Raw genomic sequence first — 14,280 nt, 5'->3', positions numbered from 1 at the left:
TTTTTGAAGAATATGTGTAAGCACAGGTCATCAGTCAATATGGTGTAGTATAGCGCATAACACGTTTCCGTGGCTCATCCAACACTGCACGACAGGAATTATTGTCATGCACTTCCTTAGTGTACGGTGTAGGTTACAACTCGGCAAAATGCTAATTGTTTGAATGCGCTTGTTGATATAGTGATCGCATAACTAGTCTGACAAAGAGTGCTATGCAGACAGACTGGTCCATTGTGTCCTAGGACACTCTGAAAACAAGCCTCCCAGCTCTCACCACTCCCTGGTCACATACGCTTATGTGTGAGAACCAGTGGATTTTGTAGACTGATGAGCATATAACCTGAGATAGTCTGACACTCTGATATCATGTTGTTTGTGTCTGTTTTGGTGAAAACGAGGGTCATATCAGGCATGCTTGGTTTGTCTTTTGACTTGAATTGGATGCAGTTATGAATGTTGAGGCTTGGATTTGGCTTGATTTGTCATGCATTTTAGGGTCTGGTTTGGGTTGTTCGAACCATCAGGGCTTGCTCATTAGTTCATCTTTGTTGACATGTTGAAGTATTCCTTATGAATTGCATCATTCAGTTACAGAGGTGTGTGTGTGACTTCTGTCAAATGTATTTGTTTAGCCTTATGCTAGATAATATCACGTTCACTCAATCATTAGGAGTAGACCACATCAGCTTTGTTGGTTAAGATTAAAGTGTTACTCCACCCCAAAACGAAAATTTTCATTAATCACTTACCCCCATGTCATTCCAAACCCTTGGAGTAACCCTTTAAAGGAGTCATCAGATGGCCATTTTGTCTATAACATACTTTGGTTAAAATTTCTCAATGGTAGTGTAAAAAAAACACCTTTTTAAACCTGTCAAAATCAGCTCTGTTTTTAGCAAGCCATTATAGTCCATGTCACTTTAAATGCTAATGAGCTCTGCTGACCCCGCCCCTCTCTTCCGTGGAGTGACTAGCAGTACTGTTTACTTTAGCTGCGAAACTGGCTAACTAGTACATTATTAGGAAAGGCGACTTGCCAAAGATTCATAAAAAAAACCCTTAAACTCACTTCTTCTGTAGGTGAGGCTGGATCACGAATGATTCGCGCCAACATAGACCCATTTAGGCAGATCGGGGATCGGCGCATTCACTTCAGAGCGAAAGTAACGTTAATCCTCTGTTTCTTCAGCGGCTCAGATGTAGGGAGTAAATGACGACTCTATTCATTCATTATATCCAACAACAAAACACTTCAATTGCTTAATCGGAGACAATCTTGTCTTCACCTTCACCGGAGTCGACTCAATAGCAGACAGCTCTCAGCTCACTCAGGGCGGGTCTAAGGTAAGACGGCCTTGTCAATCAACTATCGTGGGAGCGGTCTGCAGAATTACGTCATTCTGACAGGTATCTCAGAACAGCCTGATTTGAGAGAGGGGATTTTAAAATAGGGATTTAAAAAAACACTGGGTAGATTTTTATTATTATAGGATGGATGTGTACACACACTTCCAACACACATTTATGTTCAAACAACTTGAAAAGTGAATTTTGCATCCGGTGACCCCTTTAAAATGTACATTCAATATTATGTAAAATAAAATTAATAATATGTGCATATACGTGTGTGTGTGTAATAAATATTTAAAGATATTTCATGTAAAATTTTCATTTGTTATTTAATATACACTACTGTTCAACGGTTTTGGGTAATTTAGATTATTATATATTTTTTTTTAAGGTAACACTTATTCAGCAAATATGCATTAAATTGTTCTAAAGTGACAGCAAACACTTTTACATTTTTGCAAAAATGCATTGCTTTTACATGATTGGGCATCAAATCAGTTTTCAAAACTGAAAATAATGAGAAATGTTTCTTTAGCAGCAACGCATATTTTTTCGGCATATTACAATGATTCTGAAGGAACATGTGACACTGAAGACTGGAGTGCTAAAAATTCAAAGGAATGAATTACACTTAAAAATATAAAAATAGAAGACTGCTATTTGAAATTGTAATAATATTTCACATTCTACTGTTGTATTTACTGGATTTATTTTACTAAATGCAGCCTTGATGTGCATAAGAAACTTTATTCAAAACGTTAAATAGGTTAATCTTACAGACTCCCAAACTTTTATTAGAAGGGCTGCAACTAACGATTATTTTGATAATCGATTAGTTGGCTGATTATTTTTTCGATTAATCCCTTTTTTCTTTTTTCTTTTTTATTGACAAAAACACACTATTCCACATTCTGCCCAATGTCCTTAACCCTTGTGCAAACTTATGGACATTTTTGTCCAATTTAGTTTTGTTTATTTTTTTGATAATTTTGTCTTAATGCTAACTGCATACATTTAGGCTCAGGTGTGTATTTTTATTGGAATTTTAATATTCCACCCTCATTTCCTTTAATAAATCCATTTTACACTAGGTACACAAAATTGTTACACTCAGCACCTTTTTGACAAAAATGTCCATTGCAACCCATTAAAACTGCTATTTTTAATCGTAGTGCCGTTTAACTGTAAAATGATGCCATTTTTGTTAATAGGCTTTCATTCTGTTGGCAAGGCTTCAAAATGAATTTTTTTCTTTTTTTTTTACCAGATGGTGCCATTTTTTCAGGTTTGGTCTATAAAGGCTCTATAAAGCAAATACTCGCTTTATTCCTGTTTTCTGCTTCTGCGTATTATAAAGCCAATTGGATAAATAATGCAGCTATAATTGTGTGGGTGTGTTGGTATAGATGTCAGAGTGTGGTTTGTATGTGTGTCATAAAAAAAATTGAGTGTGTGCTTGTAATATTTGAGAAAGAAAAACTCTACTGTAAATCACAAATCCAAGCACTGTGTGCACCAGTAGAGTTTTGCTGGCATCTAATGGGGAAAATTTGGTACTGCGTCCAAACAATCTTACTGAGAGTTAATTTTTTAAGATATCAACCTCAAAATTTGGAACACAACTTGTTTAGATTTACGACTTTGATTTTCTAGCAGGTTTAGAGTTCAACGTGTTTCATATAAAATATTCATAAAATAAAATATAAAATATTGTTCATAAATAATTTTCATAAACTTAAACCTGTATAACTTTTTTTTGGTTTCACTTTTTAAACTTTTTTTACGTCAACAATAATCTGCCATGGGTCTTCTTTAAAATGAGACCACACTTAAGTCTCTGCTCCCAAGCTTCCTATTTTTATGACCGTTTTTTGACATGGACATTTTTGTCTACTATGGACCTAAGTGTAATTTTTTTTTATTGATGCACAAGGGTTAAGACAAATGTGCCAAATGAATGCTATGAAAACATACAGTGCTTAACAATTTATTAGACCACCTGTCATAATAAAGAGAAAACACAAATATTTTTCGGAATCTGTCAAAAAAATGGTTTAAATCTAAGAATGTTATTGTCAGTTATTGGGCAAATAACAAACTGAAACAACTAAATAGTATTTATTCACGTATCAAAAATGGCTTCCTATGCCTTTCATAGCAGCATTCTTGCTGGCATTTATGTGCCTTTTGAGCTGTAACTGGGTATCTGAAGAAAAAAACACTAAAGTGCCTTTCTTTCATAGATAACAGCAATAATTATATTATAGTATTACAAATAGCCTACTACTGTTACTAAAGAGCTTATTCATTGGAGGACTTACCAATACAGAAAGCTAAAAAAATATTTTGGTAATCACCAATACTGTTAGTTTGGAGCAGTAGTGGCACAAACCTTACATTATTTGACAAAAACCTTACATTTGTTTTAATAAATTTAAGCACTGTATATAGTGAACATAGTTTAATTAACTGTCTACATTAAAAAATTTAAAGAATAGTACAGATAATAAAGACGAATAAAAACAAACTTAACCAACAGGTGAGAGGAATGTTCTGCAGGAACACGTGCGTTCACTTTGATCACAGTTACTGTCATTTCTTTATCCTATAAAATGCGGCTAAGGCTATGAAGCGTCTTAAATTTATATTCAGACACACTGTTATCCCTTACAGTTTCTACTCTCATGAAATTTACGCACTACATGTTGTCTCTTAAATCTAAATTTAATGTTCAACAATGGATATTTCAGCACAACGCTTGAGGTTAAGCGCCTGAAAGGGCAAGCCACTACGCTAATGCATTAGCTTAAAATAAAGACTTCTTATATTTTGGTCAGCTTGGGTCACATACTACAAACAAACAAACAAACAAAAAAAAACTAGAAATGTGGCAGTGACATGCGTATGATTCTTCTCATTCCTGAAATCCAGTTTTGATCTACATGTGCATCTGTCTGAGATGATATTTTCCAATACACAATAGAGGCCATTGATTGATGTCAAAACAAACTTCTGCAGGCCATGAGCTGTTCCTCATGGGAGCCAGATCTGTTCTGCTAGGTCACATGAGTTAACTTAGGAGTTCCCTAGTATTGAAGTACCTGAGTCATATGACTCAACTTGTTGTTCAGAAAGGCCATTCATAAACCTGTACAGTGAAATGTGAGAACTGAAGTGTAAACGTGAGTCATCACCGCAGAGCTGGAAGTAAATCTGTTTATATAGGATTTTTACTAGCATAACGTTGGCCGTGATTAGCTTGTTGTTTTTATGGTACTGTGGTGTTTCACTTCTCTACTCATCTAAAATTAAATTGCCGTCATGCCATTTTTATGAGTTGTTACTTCTCGAGCGTTTTGGCACACAAATAGCATAAATAGTTGGAAATCTCTAGGTGGAGCCGACAGATGCAGTATTGTTTGAAACATCAGCTGAAATCCTTGTGATGTGCTTTATTCTTATTCAGAGGTAGTGAGTAATAGAAGGCGTGAGCTTCCATCTGAGTGCTCAGTAAAAGAGACACAGCGTATTAAGGCCCTTTAACGATTCGTGACAGTGTTCTCCAGTGCTTTGTGCACTGGAGTGAAGCATCAAAATAGAGGCATTATGATGTGCTCAGGTTCACAATATTCAGTGCTGAGCTGACTCTGTGGACGTTTTACATAAAATGTCATTTCAAATGAATATAAAATGGAATTAAGACTGATTCTGTTTGTAATTCGATTCATTAAGTTTGATTCAGGGTAACCCAGGTTAGTCTAAAAGTGCACTACAGTTGAAAAGTTTGGGATTGGTTAAAATTGTTAAATGTTTTTGAAATCTCTCATGTCTGGAGCTGCGTTTATTTGTTTAAAAATACAGTAAAACAGTAATATTGTATTTCACTTAACTGTTTCGGTCTTCAGTGTCACATAATCCTTCAGAAATATTTTGAATATGCTGATGCTCAAGTAATACTTCTTATTACAGTCAAACAATTTTGCTAATTAATATTTTTGTGGAAACCTTGATACATTTTGTAGGATAATTTGAAGAATAGGAATTTTAGAGGAACAGCATTGCTGAAATAGTAATCTTGTGTAACATCTGTACTGTCTTGGTTCTGTAATATCTAATGTATCCTGCAGTAGAAAGTACAATCATTCCTGTGCTATTGGTCCTTTTGAGATCACTATCCCTTATAATCTGAAGCAATCTAATGGGTCAATACTTCAACGCTATCATTTGACATCCACATGAGAAAATACAGACTCAAAGAGGCCATCTCAGTGCAGTTGCTTTAACATGATGGACTTTCATGTGCTCTGTATATAGATGAATGACTTATTGCTTATATTCTGCTTTAATCTTTGAGGTTTGAATAGATGGGGAAACGTGAAATACAATGTACCTCGTCTTCCCCTGCAGGCCCAGCAGATGTTGTATGCGTGTCTGGAGAAGGTGGATGTTTCCAACACGGAGGGTTACGATCTCTTTCTCACCCAGCTCAAAGAAGGCCTGGAGAATACCTCACATGAGACGGCGGCCAATCACAAAGTGGCAAAGGTGAGTCTAACAGGAAGGAAGATGCATCATTCATAAGTCATCTCATTGTTCTAATCATTATAATGTTTTCGTAACCACAGAGTTGTAAAAAAGTGCAAAGTGTAGAAATGTAAATAGCCTAATGAATAATCAACCTAGCCTACTAAACGTTGAATGAATATTTTGATCTTTTTGTGATTTAAGCATGTTTATGGCTAAAATGGTAATTGAAGTAATTTTTAGGTCATAATGGCCTCTTTATTTCTTGTAATTGTAAACTGATGAAAAGAACGATTGGATAGGGGATACGATTGGATCCCCTAAAGGGATTTCCTAATTCCTAAAGGTTAATAATTAAAAAAAAAACTGTTAATAATTGGTTACACAGAACTTTATTACATTAATTCTCTCCTCCTCTCCTACTCTTTCTTCAATGCCTAACAAATCTATTTCTTTCTCTCCCTGACCTTGTCTTTCTGCTTGAGCAGCACTAGTTGAAGCCTGAAAATATTGTAAACAATAACATAACTAATTACACTGGTCGGACTAAGCTCTGTTTCAGACTGATACCTCCGGTTCAGGATGGTCCTCATCCTCAACACGTGCCTTTTTCAGTCGCGGAAAATACTTTTCAATACTCATCTGGATTGAAGCAGCAAACATTCGGTGTAAGAGTAAAGAAACGACATAATTTATAATACGTTTATTTGATTCACAGCTGTTACATATAGTGTTTTGACCTCGACAACCCAACTAGGCTAGCCTACATTTTACCGCAAACTTGCGACTAGTTAACTTTCTAAAGAAGGCGCAATCGCGTTTGCTAAGGGTCGGGACTTACAGTAACATCAACACACTGAAACTATTGTATTCAGAATATAAAATATTTTATAGCACTTTTTAATCTGCGATTGTGTGTTAAAAGTGTTCACGAGATACCAACCTTTCGCCAGCCGTCTTCTCTCCACAGATGATCCAGACAGATGTGGTGTGCACGGAGGGGAGGGGCTGTGTGTGTGTGTGTGAGAGGGAGAGACGCGTGAGTGACAGAGAGATGAAGAGAGAGCAGGGAAAGGAAATGCAGTTGAACGAATTCGCTGCGTGTTTTAAATAGCGTACAAAAGAATAACGAAACGCAATATGTGACGGTCGGTATTGATTTTAATTTTTTTTGGTCGGTGTTGAATCTGTGGCGGTCGGAATTTAATCTGTGGCGCACCGCCACAGATTCGTCTATGTGTGGGAAAAACTGGAATTGCAACAATTTGGTTCACAATTCTAATAATTATTGCAATATAGCTCACAGTTGCACCTTAATATCTCACAATTACATCTTCATAGCAACAACATCTGACAACTTTGACTAGGCTGGGTATCGAGTTCGATACTTTTTACTTAAGTATCGAAAACGTCTTGTCTTCGGTACCAAATTTTGATATCTAAGGGGTTAATCTCAGCAGCGTCAGTGAGCCAATAAGCCTGCAGCACTAGGTGTGTTCGACTAGCAGCGGCGTGGTGCAGATCAATCAGAGTTGACATCCGTGAGAGCGATTTGTAAGCTTATGGAGCAGTCTGCTCTCTGTAGCTCTCTTGGTACTGTAATACACCAATCGGTCTGAGGCTGCTGTGTGAATGCGTCCCAGGCCCCTTAAGATGTAACGGTGCGTTTCCACTGGCATGTAGCGAGCGCAGCGGAGTGAGTGTTTTCAAGTTGAGCTTAAACGCTCGCACGGTGCATTATTGGATTGAAAACGGCAGGGAGACAGCATTGAAAGCAGCCGAGAGCGTCAAAAATGTTGGGCATTCCTTGACTTTATGCAAATATCGAGCGAAAAATGCCGGGCGACAACCAACCGCTGTGAAAAGAACGCAAACAGAGTGTAAAGCCCTAAATTTGACATGCCCCAAATCAGTGGCAATGTAGCGTTGCCAGCGGCACTGAGCGCAGATTTGACGCTGTAGTGGAAACGCACCTTTAGGCTACATTTACACTGTGTGTTTTTGTTTTAAAATGAAAATGATCCTCGTCATACTGGCATTTCCACTGCAATTCAAGCCAGCTTTCCACTATCTCAGACAAACGACAAAGTGACAGACCGGAAGTCATTAATTTTCAATGGAGAGTAGTTGGGGAGCTACGTGGAGTTCCGATCATATGCAGATGTCCGTACATACTACACTACGGAAAACGCGTGTTACGTGACCATTCATGCACACTGTAGCACCATGCTACATAAGACAATAATTGAGATTTTTACTCAAAACTCACTTTAAATCACCATCCATTGTTTGTAATAACTTCCGATTACTCACTAATGAGTGTTTTGGCCATGTTATGTTGCTGAAATTAAATATGTTATTACCTCTGAGTCAGAACAGCGATCATGGAAGAGAGAACACAGGCAGACAGCACTGGAATCTGCTAATGCTCATCAGTAAATCAGTGGAAAACTAATAGAAATGATAATTCTCTCTGAGCTATGCATTTTAAAACAAACACGCACTAGTGTAAATGTAGCCTAACAGGTGTGTAAACTTAATTGCACTGATTTATTTTGTTAGTTACATTTTGTTCCTTTGTGCAGTGGCTCAGGAGATGAGTCTTTGAGTCTGCATAAACATCAACATGCTGAAAAATAAAACCAAAGTTTTTAGTTTTTTTTAGATAATGTAGTCTTGTTAAAATTGATTTCATAAAATTGGTATCGAAAAAAATATAATTCAGGAACCTGTATTAAAGTCAAGGTCTCGGTATTGAATTTTTTTTTAACTATACCCAGCCCTAACTGTGACTTTATTTCTCATAATCGTAACTCAAAATTGCATCTTTCTAATAATTGACTTAATATTTTAAGTCAGTTTTATTTTTTATTATATTTTAAGTTAATTTTTTTATGAAAATTTTATATAAAAGCAAATCAGGCAAATGTTATTTCTCTGAATTGATTTTATATCTTTGGGGCATTGTATTTGGCAAATTTATACATTTGGGACATCATATTTTACAGTTAAGTCTTTTATATTTCAGAATTGTTTTTTGAAAAGATATTTAACAAATGCAACTTCATATCTTACAATTGTTGATTAATTTCTTTCAATTGTGAATTTTTCTTAGTTGGTTTACTCTGAAGCAGAAATAGGCTTCCATAGAAAACATATTTTGTCCTATCAAGAATTTTTTTTTAAATGCATGATAAAATCTATGGCTTGATTGTGGAATACGTTCTTAAATTTTTCTTTAATCATAGGACTGGTTCTCTGTCTCTCACAAACACGCTGGTAGTATTGCCCATCCATTCATTATTGTGCAGTGCTGGGATTTGGCTTCATGTTTCAGTGCTGCAGAGCCTCTGGCAAGCTACTTTTCCTTACTTGAATTTGTGGGTCCCATAATGTCGGATTAAAACCTTGTGGCACAGTGTGTGTGATGTCGCTTATATAATGCAGTCAAAAATAGTTGAGTCATGTAGCATTACAGCGTATAGATTATTCATGAGACACATCCTCACAGTGACTTATCTGTGCAGACACACACAGGCTGTATTGAACAACGGTGCTGCAGAGCTCTGAGGTGTATCAGTAGCCCTGCAGTAACAGGAGGATGATCAAAGACTCCCACTAATGCACCTGTGCCAGTGAAGCCTGTCAGAGCTGAGGTCCATCTTAAGACTCCCTCTGTCTTTATACATACTGTCACGACTGCTACTGTAAGAATGCAAAGTGAAGAGCAGAGAGAAACACTCAGTTTACACTCAACACATGATTTAGTGTGACTTTGACTTTAGATATTGTCAGTACTCTATGCAGCAGAAAATTACTGAACATATCACTTTTTTCCATTTATTGTTCTTTCAAGTACAATTTTGTTTGTGTGGGTATATTTACATACATTTAAGTAAAAAAAATATATATATATTGTGCCAGTAATAAACTATACCAATAACAATGCACAACAAATATAAATATAATTGCAAAATTAAAAATTAACTACAAAACAAAATATAAATAAAAAAATAAGTGAAGTGTATATATAATAAAATTAAATGATGTACAACAACCAATAAAACAAATTACCAAAAAATTAAGAAACAAAATTACAAAAAAATAAAAGCATAAGTAAATATATAAAAAAATAAAGCAAAATACAATAAATTAAAAAGAATACAAATATTTGTTCAATTGTTAAAAAATAATCTCATTGCTGCAGTCTATATCAGATGCAAGCATGTGTACAGAGAGCAGATTGCATCTGTGTAGTGAGAAAACAAGATCATTGGTTATCGCACTGGGAGTCTGCAGCTACTGTATTTAAATGGTGTGTTCATAAGGACCCCCCCCCCCCCCCCCCCCCCATAAATGCTGATCTAGGAAGTGTTTACCCCATCTACGCATGAATCATGTTCATCTAGATAGGAGAAAGGAAACTGATCCTAGTTCAGCACTTTCTTTCTGAGTCTTTAAATAAATGGGCCTCTGCAGTTAATAATGACGGCATGTTTCTCCCCTGCGTCCTCCAAGCCATCAGCATATTACTGCAGTCTTCTTCATGCAGTTTCGCAGTGGACCGCGGCATCAGCCTCGTGTGGTTAAAAAAAAAAAAAAAAAAAAAAATGAAAGTAAGTTCCCTTGTGTAGTCATCCAAGCACCCTTTTTTTCCGTAATTTGGCGGACATCCAGATCGCACTGCTGTAACAATGTGTCAGCTACGGTGATGGATTTCTCACTCAGCTCTCCTTTGACCCCTGTCAGGCCGCTGCACTGGGTTCTGGAACTTTCCTGAGCTCAGATTGTGGATCAGGTTATTTCATGTTTGAACCTTGGACTTTTTTCTAGGTTTAAATGAGAGTGAAAGTTCAAATTAAGCCAGGACTGTTGTGAACAAGCTTGTTCAGACTTGTTCAACATTTCAGTTTAGAAATATTTAAACACTGGCCTGAAATTAGACAGCTGAGCTTGGAAAATCCTCAAGTCTTTGCAGCTGTTACAAGCTCCTAAAAAAACGTAGACGTAGGCCTATTATTTACACCATCTTCCATGCCTTCCTGCTGTAAACGCTGTTGAAATGTAATGTCACCCTCCATCTTTCTCACATTCCAGTGGGCAACCGTGACCTTCCATCTCCCTCATCATGTGCTGAAGGTGGTAACAAGTGCCATCGTGAACGAATTGAAAAAGTTGAATCAGAATGTCGCAGCCCTGTCGGTTGCCTCTTCGGTCATGGACAGACTCTCCTACCTCTTACTGAGCGGCAGGCCAGAGCTGGGTGTCGGACCTGGGCGCTCTGTAGACAGGTAACTGCACAGGATAGGGTCACTTCAGTGTTTGTCAATTATATGTGATAGCATAAAAGCATTCCAAATTGTAAATGTTACTGCAAATAGTGCAGCTTGATAATTGACCCTTTGCAAAGAGCTACCCCTGTTAGTTACTGTTGCTATGTCCGACAAGCCAAGGTGCAGTGAAAAATTCATCACAGAGCAAAGAGGACAGTGTAACGTGCCTTACTTTTGGTATGAAACAAAGTCTAAGCTTTCAAATTTTGTCTTTTTTTTTTTTTTTTTTTTTAGAAATTCAAACAATAAATACCATTTTGTGGCTTTTTAATGTGTCACTTCAAGCGGCACTTGAACTGATTGCTTACTACTAGTTACAGCACAAAATAAACATGAATGACCATTAGAAAGTATGTTGTCTCAACCACAGAAAGATGTCAATGCACCATTTTCATTTTGTTTTTAGACTAACAAGAAAGTTTTGAGTTCTGAAACTTACAGGACATTTTTATAGTACAGTGACCTCAAAACATCAAGGGAATTTTGATTTCTCAGTTCATGACCCCTTTAAGTACCCACATTATAATACACTGGAAACCACCCAGATCACCTTATATGGTAACAGCATGGGCGAGCACCCGTCAAATTTTTTACAGAAATAAGTGTATTTAATTATAGTGGATTTTAGGATGTAAAATGATTTCTTGATTTCTTTTTTTGACTTAAGAGTGTATGTGTGATATTTACAGGTCTTTGATGTACAGTGAAGCTAACAGGAGAGAGACGTTCACATCCTGGCCTCATACTGGCTACAGGTGGGCTCAGCCTGATCCCATGGCCCAGGCGGGCTTTTATCACCAGGTTTGTCATCACCATGGCAATGATTCTTTTCAAATTAACTGTCACCTTTAAATTTTGCCCTGCTCAGGTCCTCTTCGGTTTGCTTTTCGTGTGGTATGTTATTTTTGGTTTCTTTTTTTCACTGTTTGAATGATTCCTTTTGATGGCCACTGACTTTCTGAAAGTCTGTTTGTATCACTATTGAAAGTGAAATCATTTTGAAAACCGACCTAAAACTGGGTCAACAAGAATGAAAGAATTGTGTTTTCTAGTTGTTCAGGCTATATAAACTACAGAGATAAATCCAGGACAGTACCGTCAGTTAATGTTTGAGGTGTCTGAGATCAAAGATCATTTTATGAATGTTTCATTTTCGGTTTTATTGTAATATCAGGGAATTCCCGATGATGCGCTGGTACATGATGTATTGTCTCTACTCGAGTCACCGTGCATGCCAAGGAGGGTTGAGCTGCGCTGGTAACCAAAGAGACCACACTACTCCTCTCACCCATGTTCCCTGTTGTCATGCCAACTGAACGAAGTGAAGGGAGAACAGTGCCTCTGTGTTGTGGATGAAAGGGTGATGCCACAGGAAAGGGACATTCTGTTAGTTTAAGAAATTGAGCGAAATGGGAAAACATGATTAATTATGAACTGAAGTTTCTTTTAAGGGTTAGCCCTGACCGTCTAGGTGGACTTTCAATCTTTTTAATGTGTTATACCAGATTTGTTGGTAAATAAGTTGTGCTAATATAACATGCTTAGGGCCCTATGAAATCAAGAATTTTCTGTATTCCATTTCAATGGTTTCATTAAATATTAATAATCAAAAGCATCTCTAATTAATAGATTTTATTAAAAATATAAATATTCCATTAAAAATAATATTTTAATTACATCAAGTAATATTTCTGTCACGGTTTCTTTAAGTTAAACCAAACTTTTATTTTGACGGGTTGTTGTGAAGACTATTCAGTTTCTCTGTTTGAATTATATGACAATAGTTTTTCTCAGAAATGGTAGAATGCTCATAAAGTAACTCTCAGAGCAGTTCTAAAGATTATCTTCATGTTTCATGAACTCCTATATTGCGGTGGCAGAGACTGAAAACACAGAGAGTGTCACACGCTTCAGTATGTGTATAGTTCATTCACACAGAGACAAGCAGAACATGCTCATATTTAAATTGTGTTTTTGCCGCTTAAGATTCACAGCCACTAGTTTATATCGCATTTTGATTTAAGTGTACTGACCTACTTTTGATGTATCCATCCAAATTTGGCAAATTACTTTATGCTTTATTCAGTAAATTACATTTATATGACTGAATTCCATCCGCATCGTGGAATTCATAGGGCCCTACATGCTGAAGAGCAGATCAGTTTTGCAGTTTTTAAGTTATACTCAAAATGTCACATGTTTCCAAAGCACTCATTTCATTGCAATAATGTGTCGTCTTTGTTCCCTTATGTCAGGTTTTTGAATGTCTCTTTACACTATAGATGATGCTAACAACTCTGTCGTCTTCCTTCTAGCCTGCCTCCACAGGTGATGACCGGGCCATGTGCTTTACCTGCAGTGTGTGTTTAGTGTGCTGGGAACCTACAGATGAGCCCTGGTGAGAAGCACCCCACTAAAACACAACTGCAATGTCTCGCACACTCAAACATGAAACATAACAAAGGCCAAGAGCTGAGGAAACTCCTCCCTTTGGCCATCCTAAAATAATGCCTTTTATACCTTTTTAGGTCCGAGCATGAGCGCCATTCACCCAACTGTCCGTTTGTGAAAGGGGAGCACACCCAAAACGTTCCGCTATCCGTCACTTTGGCTACCAGCCCAGCTCAGTTTCCCAGTGCAGATGGTTCAGATAAAATCGTTTGCTATGGGTTCGGAAGCTGCCCTCATTTCCTTGCTACGGCAACCAAAAGGGGGAAGATTTGCATCTGGGATGTTTCAAAGCTTATGAAGGTTTGTTGTCCATCTCCATGTTCATTTCTAAAGTGGATGAGAATGGCGCCGTACACCTAAACCTCCATATTTTTCTCACCTCTGCAGGTGCATTTAAAGTTTGAGGTGAACCCATATGACCCAGCCATCCTGAGGCAGCTGATCCTGTCTGGCAGTGAGCAGCAGAGTCTCACGGGCACAGAATCACGAAGGCCCACGCTTTCCTGGCTAGAAGAGGCCACCTGCTGCTCTGACTTACCCAAACTAGAGGGAGACAGGTTGTAAACCCACATATACACACCTTTGGCAAGTTTTTTTAAAGATGTTTTACTCTGTTGATATG

At 37.3% G+C, this 14,280-nt stretch overlaps 1 protein-coding gene across 11 annotated transcripts in view; it reads left to right on the top strand.

The window, feature by feature from the left end:
• The window catches only part of birc6 (baculoviral IAP repeat containing 6), a gene marked incomplete at its 3' end in the record, with an annotated part of 95,901 nt that overhangs the window by 4,090 nt on the left and 77,531 nt on the right, over positions 1 to 14,280 (top strand). For all 11 annotated transcript variants that reach the window (XM_079386426.1, XM_079386431.1, XM_079386430.1 and 8 more), the window contains exons 3-8: positions 5,758 to 5,895; positions 10,972 to 11,165; positions 11,897 to 12,008; positions 13,523 to 13,605; positions 13,736 to 13,958; positions 14,046 to 14,215. In XM_079386426.1, coding sequence (XP_079242552.1) covers positions 5,758 to 5,895; positions 10,972 to 11,165; positions 11,897 to 12,008; positions 13,523 to 13,605; positions 13,736 to 13,958; positions 14,046 to 14,215 — 920 coding nt within the window. The remainder of the gene's footprint in view (positions 1 to 5,757; positions 5,896 to 10,971; positions 11,166 to 11,896; positions 12,009 to 13,522; positions 13,606 to 13,735; positions 13,959 to 14,045; positions 14,216 to 14,280) is intronic.

This window comes from Barbus barbus, assembly GCF_936440315.1.
Source record: "Barbus barbus genome assembly, chromosome: 30".
NCBI lineage: Eukaryota > Metazoa > Chordata > Actinopteri > Cypriniformes > Cyprinidae > Barbus > Barbus barbus.
The sequence above is the reverse complement of the archived record's forward strand: the minus strand, read 5'-3'. Positions and strand labels throughout refer to the sequence as shown.